The following is a 7,888-nucleotide window of genomic DNA, read 5'->3' as shown; positions in this document are numbered from 1 at the left end:
GTTTTTTCCCCATTTTTTTCTGCATATAACTCACAGAATAAACCAGCGATAAATATGCAGACACATCTTTAATAAAATAAATCCATCCGTAACTCACACATTATAATTTTATAGGTTTTTTAACAGATGATACAATTAAATATTTCAAAATGTATGGAATTTAAATGCATACATTTGTGTCAAATTGTATGCCCATTTTGATCTGCATTAATTACGAATCTGTTAAGAATATATTTTATTTTCTCAAAACATTATTATAATGTATTACTTTCTTGTAAAAGTCAAACCGTAAAACCGTTGCTTTCATAAACAAATCGTATAAGTTCATGGATTAGGTGTCAACAATGCTTCTTCTTTGCTTGTAAAGTAGAGTATACAGTAGTTTGATTTTTGCCGTAATATTTACTTCTAAAATAAGTAAAAATCTTTTTATTAAAAAATAGCATTTTACATTTACAAAAGTTTACTGGCCTTTAACACACTCGGTTTAGCTTTGTAAAGCGAAGTTAAGGCAGTTTCGTTATTTACAGTATTTTTTGTAAAGACTGTAAATCCTAGACTTTAATGATACCTTAATAACACTAAATTAATGAGAAACTTAATGCAAGGAATAAACCACAATTGCGCCAAACTATCCGAGTATAAATAGTTATATTTTATTAATCCGACATTCACTCATTTAAGAAGTATAAATATAAAGTTTAACACAAGACACAACAAACTGAAGTTTCAAACAGGCATCATTAAATACATAATATGTTTGTTCGTTTTCGTTGCTTTAACAAAACAGATCTTATTTACACATGTACAAAAGTGGTCCTACGTTTCGCATCTGAATTACGACTCTCTCGTTAATAATTAGGAAATACAAAGTTTGACAGAAAAGATGGGAAAAAATATGGTCACATTTTTAACTTGGATACAATTATATAAATAAGCATAGTTAAAAAAACTCACTTCAGCTGATCTGCCAAGCGATTTTCATAAAGGAATATGATGCTTTCCACAGCGTGAAAATAGCAAAGAATAAAAACAAGAAAGAAAGAAAGAAAGAAAGAGAAAGAAAGAAAGATAAAGAAAGAAAGAAAGAAAAAAGAAAGAAAGAAAGAAAGAAAGAAAGAAAGATCATTCGCTAGTTTCCAGTGGATCGATATGGTCTTTCTTGAGTCTTTAAGATTAAATTTGTCATTTTTATTCTGCTTGAATGTTTTATGTTTTAGATTGTCCCTCTTCAATTGTTGAATGACTCTTTATAGCACTTGATAGATGGGATCCTGAGCCTGTTGTTGGGTACAGTTGGTTGGGGATGGTGCAGGAGCTCCAGAGTCACTCAGGACAGAGCCTTCCTGTGGAGAACACGGGTTCCCATCGGACCCCTCCGGCACTGACAGCGCAGGACAAGCGGGGGTCTCTGTGGAAATCCTCTCCACGATACTGGACAGACAATCCAAACTCGACACCACTGCGTTTTTATTACTCCGTACGTCAGCTGTAAAAAACAGTTGAAAAGATTATTTAAAAACAATGTTATGTTAATAAAATTATATGCATAAATATTTAATTGGATAATATTTATATACATTTGAAATATATACATTTACAGATATATTATACTACCTAATATATCATTTATATATTTCGTTTTAATTTAATATATTTCGTTTTAAATTTTTCGTATTTGTACGCTTTTTGGTGAGAATGGGTTGATTTAAAGATAGGCTATTTTAAGAAATATATAGGCTATTTAAACAATTAATTAAATATTTAAGGAAATTTAGGATTGACACTTAATTTCTCGATAAAAACAAATCAATTGTTTACGATTATACTCTTTGGAGAAATGACCTACCATTTGGCGTCTCGCTGAAGTAAGCGCTGTCATAACTGTTGCGTCTTCTCTGACATGTGGGACCCATGAAATCCATCTGCAAGCAAAAAGCGAAAATTAAGACAAATGTCAAAAAAGTCACATCTTTATTATTAAAACTATTATAGTAGCAGTATTATTATTGTTATTAATTATTTATAATGATCGAAGGGTATTTTCCCTTATGTTGCATTACTAAATGAATGGATTGATCAACGCAATAATAATAATAATAATACAGTTATTTTTGAAGTTTTCGTTTTGCAAGTCAATTCAACCTAATATTTTATAGTTTTGACTTTTGACTACAAAAATTGTTATGCCTTCAGCTATAATAACACAAGCCAAAGTCAATACATTTCATTTTAGAAATGTAATGCATTTTTATAGTGTGCGCCCGAATCGAAACAATAACCTTTTCTTTGCTAACGTATCGCTCCTACTATAATAAAATAGATATTATAGGCTATTATCAAATACTCACCATGCCATCAGAGCAGTTGGATCTCGGGCTTGAGGCGTCAGAGTCCCCACTATAATGCTCCAGGACTGGGTAATAGTTGTCCTCTTGACTCCTGAGCAGCGCTTGCAGGGACTCAATGTAACTGATGGCGTTTCTCAGGATCTCCACTTTGGGCAGCCTCTGGTTTGGGTTGGTGGACGTGCATCTCTTGAGGGTCTCAAAAGCATCGTTGACTTTGCCCAGTCGTCTCCTCTCACGCATGGTGGCGGCTTTGCGGCGGTCTGCATTAGTTGTTTTTCGTTTGCAGGCTTTGCACGCCCACAGCAGGCACCTGCCGGCCTGGTGATGCCCGCTGGGCGCTCGGACGTGCTCGTCCTCGATGTGGTGATGTTCGTCGGGCTTAAGCAGGCTCACGTGGACGAGCCTGGGGTCCAGGTCCTCGAAAAAGTGCATGTCGTTGGTGTTGAAGCAGGGGTCATCGTAGAAATCATCGGCTGATGGGATGGGGAAGGGAATATCCGACAACTCCATCTCAGAAATTGGATACACTGAGTGCGTAAAAAGGCCTACTCGAAGTAGTCTTGAATGTTTCCAAAATAATAATGGACCTCGAGAAAGTTTTGAAGGATTTAGGAATATTAAGATAAATCCTTTTGAACTTGAAAGAACTTGGTGCTCAAGACAACAAATGGAAGTTCCTCTAAAGGTTTTTTTCTTGTACCCCTCAGGTAGGCTACTTGTTGGTGAATAGAGAACACGGATCGATTATATAGCGGCTCAACCCGTCGGGGGCGTGTCCTGTTGATGACGCTTTAACCAATGGAAAAGTGCCTTGAGGAAGAGGGCGGCGCTTTCGAAGCCCATGCAGCTAATGACAGTGTCATAAAAACGTTACAATGATTCATTTAAATGTCATTCATTTGTAAATAATGAGAATAATGAGAAATCACTTATTATTATTACTCACAAATTATTTTCAGACAGTATAAAACGAACGGCAATTGTTTTAAATGTAGGCCTATTTGACATAAAATTCAAAACACAGATGTCTGCACTAATCATCAATTATTTTTTGTCTAAATATTTGCAGGAAAATTATAGTAAGAATACGAAACCTTTGAAATAATAGCAAATATTTGTTACAAAAAATTGTATTTTACAAGATAAATTAGGCAGTAATATCAGAAAAATAAACAATCATTTCTGTTATCAAAAAACGTTTTTATTTTGGTTCCTTATGCTTTCGGAAATCTCAAAATACTTAATTTTAAATAATACAGTTAAATGCATGTAGGGTAGGCTACATGCTTTGAGTATAATCGATTGGTTTACAGGCTACACTATAAGACAGTTGCAGTTTTGTTAGAAATGTTTTGTCACTATAAGTTTATCAAATTTTTTATCTGAAAAACATAGACTGAATAATGAAATATAATACAGTTCCTTAAGGTTTTACGTCGATTGTTAAAAAAAAACACAAAAACATCAAAACATAATATGCTAAACATTTATATTAAACACACACACCCTAGCGAAACATGGACAAACACAAATACCAATGTTTTTTCGTTGTGTACCATAATTTAAATTTTTATTAGCAGCAAATTTATTAGATAAATTCTTTAGGTTCATGATCTTTACGTTATCGCCCATTTAATTTCTTACAACAGCTGTCATACACCAGTTTGACAATAGGGGGCGTTAATAAGCCAAATGACACTTAACATTTTCTACAGCCTTCTCTCTAAAAGTGGCTAAACATGCACCCTTCAGATTTTATTTTAATGGGATAACAATAAAGCCAGTAGCCTGACATATATTTCACCAAAGTCATACTTTTATTGGAGATACTTTTAAACCTATAAAACAAGTCATGAATGACACAAAGACCATTCAGTTCACAATGCATTTGAAAGGGCAAAAGGTGAATAAGACATATATTAAAGATCTATTAATGATCACATTTTTATATGCAATATTTTTCCTTCAGTAAAACATTTTACACAAAAAGCAACAAACGGCAGTAAATTAAACAATAAACATACGTGCATATGAATGTTGCATTAAATAAGCAAATGTAATTTAGACATAAATTAAAGATCTATTAAAGATCACATTTTCATATATAATTATACCAAAATATTTGGTATAAAACATATTCTTCCTATAATAAAATATTTTACACAAAAAGCAGCAAATTGCAGTAAATCTAAAATCTAAATTAAACATACGTGCATATGAATGTTGCATATAAGACAATGCTTATGTTTATAGTTAGCAGTATTAAAAACATACAAACAAAAACAAAACATTCAACTTACTAACATTGTTAAAAAACCTGTATTCATAATCTAAAAACGGAGTGACCTATTGTTCATTCAACTCTCAGATCTGCTTGAGAGCCTCACTTCACCTTAATTTTCTCTTCTGCATCAATGACGTTTATCAAAAATCAAGTTTATCTGTCGATTTTACTTTTACGTTTATGCATTTAACAGATGCTGTTAACAAAATGCTCTAACTGAGCTACAGAACACTGCTAATAATGTTTGACAATCATTTGCAGAAATGTGGGGCCGCTGCAAAAAAATTTGGGTGCAAACTTTATCTGCATACTGCTTTGGGCCCCTTACCCTTTAAAAAAAACCTTTAGGAACCTGTGGGCCCCCTGAACTGTTCCCCCTTCCCCTCACCCACTAGCCACAGTCTTGTAACTTCTCCTGTTGCTGGTCAAAAAGGAACTCGCCAAATCCACCTGCACTGTCTTTGGTACATCCTGCTCTGCAAGCTTCGGTCAAGAGGTCACCCACAAGCTTGACCTTTGGGATAAGGGGCTGAAGAAACTGACTTTTGATTATGCTGGCAGTGTGTGGATCTCCATAGTTAAGTGCCAGTTGACTTAGCTCCGTCATAATGGCCATCTCCTCCTTCCACTGGTTCAGAAGGATTTTTAGAGCCGAAAGGACATCACACCCATTTTCGATGCCTGGCCTCTGCTCATACACACACACGCACAGCAAACAAAACAAATAGTCAATGATATAATAGTCCTTCACTATGAAGGTTGATTATCATTTGTTAAATGAATCATTGGGTGTAATTTTTAAAATAGACCATCACAATTTGGCAATCGACGGAGTGCAATTTTCTTTTATTTTTTCTTTAAATACTGAACAACTACCTAAATAACTAACTTTAAATAACAATACCAAGACTTTGTTTCAACCATCTCCCAGTGCGAACAAAGGATAACAAGGTGTTCAAAATCGCTGCTGATGGACCCTCACCAGTCCCAGTCAGGATCGATTTTACACGAGTCATAAAATCGGGGAAGGGTGGACGGGAAAAAACAGAAAGAGACGATAAAAGGCAGTGTAAAGTGACAACGGTACGAGTGCCATGGAATCCATCTGGAACTACAATTAATGCCTCGTCCTTCCTCCTCTACATTAATCTCCCCAATTTTCCGGAACTCAGTGGAAACGTATACCCTAACAGGCATTAAAGGGGAGATCCTTGCAAAGCCCCCCGTGGGTTTACCCCCATCTCTCTCCCTCCTGTTCCCTGCCCTCCATCCCCCCTTTAAAGCTGCTGACCAAGCCAGCAAGAAGCCCAAATTAAAAGTGATTTCGTTTATTTTTAAAATCTAAAGCTGCACCGTTCCAAGGTTCAGGGTCACTTCCTTGCTTTTCTATTAATATGTTTTCACATTTTAGAAATAAACTTTGAAAAATTACCCAAATGCAACTTTGGGAACCAAGCATATGCATATGTTATGTTGTATCAAGTCATACTGTTTTGTTCCCAGGTGGGTTTGAAAGTTACCTGAATATTCTTGCAGCACAAGTTCCCTCCACGCTGGCAGAGGTACTGCATCATCGCCTCTGCTCGCTCTTGTTCCATCACAGATTCCCGATGAAAAAATGCTGCTACTCTGGGTAAAGCCCGATCACTTTGCTCAAACATAATAGCCTAAAACACAAAGCTCAGATTTAAAGGTGCAGTGTGCAAATTTTAGCGGCATCTAGTGGTGAATTTGCGAATTGCAACCAATGGCTTAGTCCACGGCTCACCCCTCGCTTTTGAAACACATAGAAAAGCTACGGTAGCCACCACCGGACAAACATGTCATCGTCAACTTGGTAAAAAAAATGTCCGTTAAGGGCTTCTGTAGAAAAATGGCAGCACAAAATAGCTACTTCCATGTAAGGGGACCCCCGGTGTATGTAGATAAAAAGGTCTCATTCTAAGGTAATAAACACATAACGGTTCATTATGAAAGGTCTTTATACACCCCTGATAAAATAGTTTTTTATATTATTTTGCATTTCTGTCAAAGGATCCTTCTAAAAATGTAATACTGCACCTTTAAAACTAGACTAACTTGTGGTTTTGCAAACCACAGTTTCCTGTAATACAGTTCCTCCTGTAGCCTATGTTTGTTTGAAAATTGGTTGTTGAGTTGTATTGATTTGTTTTTGCATTTTATTTTAAGCAAACCAATAAAAACGTAATTATGGACTGTATATGAATACATATTAACGGACAAAAACTAAAAAAAATCTGTTTTGTGATTAAAAACTGTGCACTTTGCAAAACAATGCATTTATACAACACAATAAAATGTTGCTTTTTCTAATATAAGTCAATTCATGAAACTGTCATGCAATGCAGTAAACTGATGTTTTGATGAGCTGTGAGGTCGATCTAATGTGTCGTTGCGCAGAGCATTCGACGAATGACATCAACGTATCGCGAGAGCGATTCGAAAGCGGCGTTCTCGCGGTACTTTGAAGACATAAGCCGATCGCTCTGCGCAGAGTCGGACACAGCTTTTACCTCAGCAACGCAACACATCTTGCGCATCGTGTTTGCTGTAAAGTTCATCTTACCAGCGCCTGCAGTCTGTAAGAAACTTCCAGAAGTAAGTTAGAAACCCCACACAAGCTCTCCTCCACCACAGATGGAAAGTTTTGCCTCGTCTGACTCCCCACAACACACGCGTGACTTTTGCAGAGGGGCAGACTGGTCTTAATCCTCTTTACTCTCGGTTCAGACATGTTTACATTGAACTGCCCTGAGAGTTTGTATCGGTTTAAAGTTTTTTTTACCTCAATATATGATAACAAACGACGAATTTCCGTAGTTTCAAGTTGATAAGCGATTAACTGATATTTGAAGCGTACAAATGCTGGATAAATATAGCAGCAGCCAGGGAGGAGAGATCATCATGCGATCGTTTCCTGTACATTCAGTCAAGTTCATCCGGTGTGTGTGTGCCATACACTACCAACTAACTTACAGTATAATAAATATAGTTTACAAGTGTGTTTAAAGTACAGAAATTAACATTTTATAATACCATGCTTACATTGATTTTACCATGGCAAGGAAGCACCACCCCTATCTGGGGTTATCCTATATTCTTATTACAAATATCATAAAGCCTATCAAATAACTGTCAAATTTACCACAAAAATACATAAATTTGCTACATAATTTTTTATCCTATTTTTATATGTTTAATATTCTCCACTTTAATATTTAGGACATTGCAA

The 7,888-nt window shown here is 35.8% G+C and overlaps 2 protein-coding genes across 2 annotated transcripts; both read right to left on the bottom strand.

Annotated features, from left to right (window-relative positions):
* Positions 1–634: 634 nt before the first annotated feature.
* On the bottom strand, positions 635–3,080 carry myod1 (myogenic differentiation 1). Its single transcript, XM_065292206.2, has 3 exons — positions 2,352–3,080; positions 1,850–1,925; positions 635–1,489 (listed from the first exon to the last, which is right to left on the bottom strand). Exons 1-3 carry the CDS (start codon positions 2,859–2,861, stop codon positions 1,251–1,253), a joined length of 825 nt encoding a protein of 274 aa, XP_065148278.1. The 5' UTR covers positions 2,862–3,080; the 3' UTR covers positions 635–1,250.
* Positions 3,081–3,912: 832 nt separating this feature from the next.
* On the bottom strand, positions 3,913–7,570 carry LOC135781872 (ferritin, middle subunit). The gene is made up of 3 exons (XM_065292436.1): positions 7,223–7,570; positions 6,156–6,302; positions 3,913–5,323 (listed from the first exon to the last, which is right to left on the bottom strand). The coding sequence occupies exons 1-3, from the start codon at positions 7,388–7,390 to the stop codon at positions 5,027–5,029; spliced, it is 612 nt and encodes a 203-aa protein (XP_065148508.1). The 5' UTR covers positions 7,391–7,570; the 3' UTR covers positions 3,913–5,026.
* Between the last annotated feature and the right edge of the window lie 318 nt (positions 7,571–7,888).

The sequence above is a fragment of the Paramisgurnus dabryanus genome, chromosome 23 (assembly GCF_030506205.2).
Source record: "Paramisgurnus dabryanus chromosome 23, PD_genome_1.1, whole genome shotgun sequence".
NCBI lineage: Eukaryota > Metazoa > Chordata > Actinopteri > Cypriniformes > Cobitidae > Paramisgurnus > Paramisgurnus dabryanus.
This window is presented reverse-complemented; position numbering and strand designations above follow the sequence as displayed.

What these genes read in the sequence shown, in the direction of transcription:
- myod1 (XM_065292206.2), bottom strand. Translation starts at nt 2,861, where the DNA reads ATGGAGTTGTCGGATATTCCCTTCCCCATCCCATCAGCCGATGATTTC. An exon ending in CCAACTGCTCTGATGGCATG is followed by an intron (nt 1,926 to 2,351) that starts GTGAGTATTTGA and finishes TTTTGCTTGCAG; the next exon opens with ATGGATTTCATGGGTCCCAC. An exon ending in CTTCAGCGAGACGCCAAATG is followed by an intron (nt 1,490 to 1,849) that starts GTAGGTCATTTC and finishes TGTTTTTTACAG; the next exon opens with CTGACGTACGGAGTAATAAA.
- LOC135781872 (XM_065292436.1), bottom strand. Translation starts at nt 7,390, where the DNA reads ATGTCTGAACCGAGAGTAAAGAGGATTAAGACCAGTCTGCCCCTCTGC. An exon ending in CTTACAGACTGCAGGCGCTG is followed by an intron (nt 6,303 to 7,222) that starts GTAAGATGAACT and finishes TTTGTGTTTTAG; the next exon opens with GCTATTATGTTTGAGCAAAG. An exon ending in TGTGCTGCAAGAATATTCAG is followed by an intron (nt 5,324 to 6,155) that starts GTAACTTTCAAA and finishes GTGTATGAGCAG; the next exon opens with AGGCCAGGCATCGAAAATGG.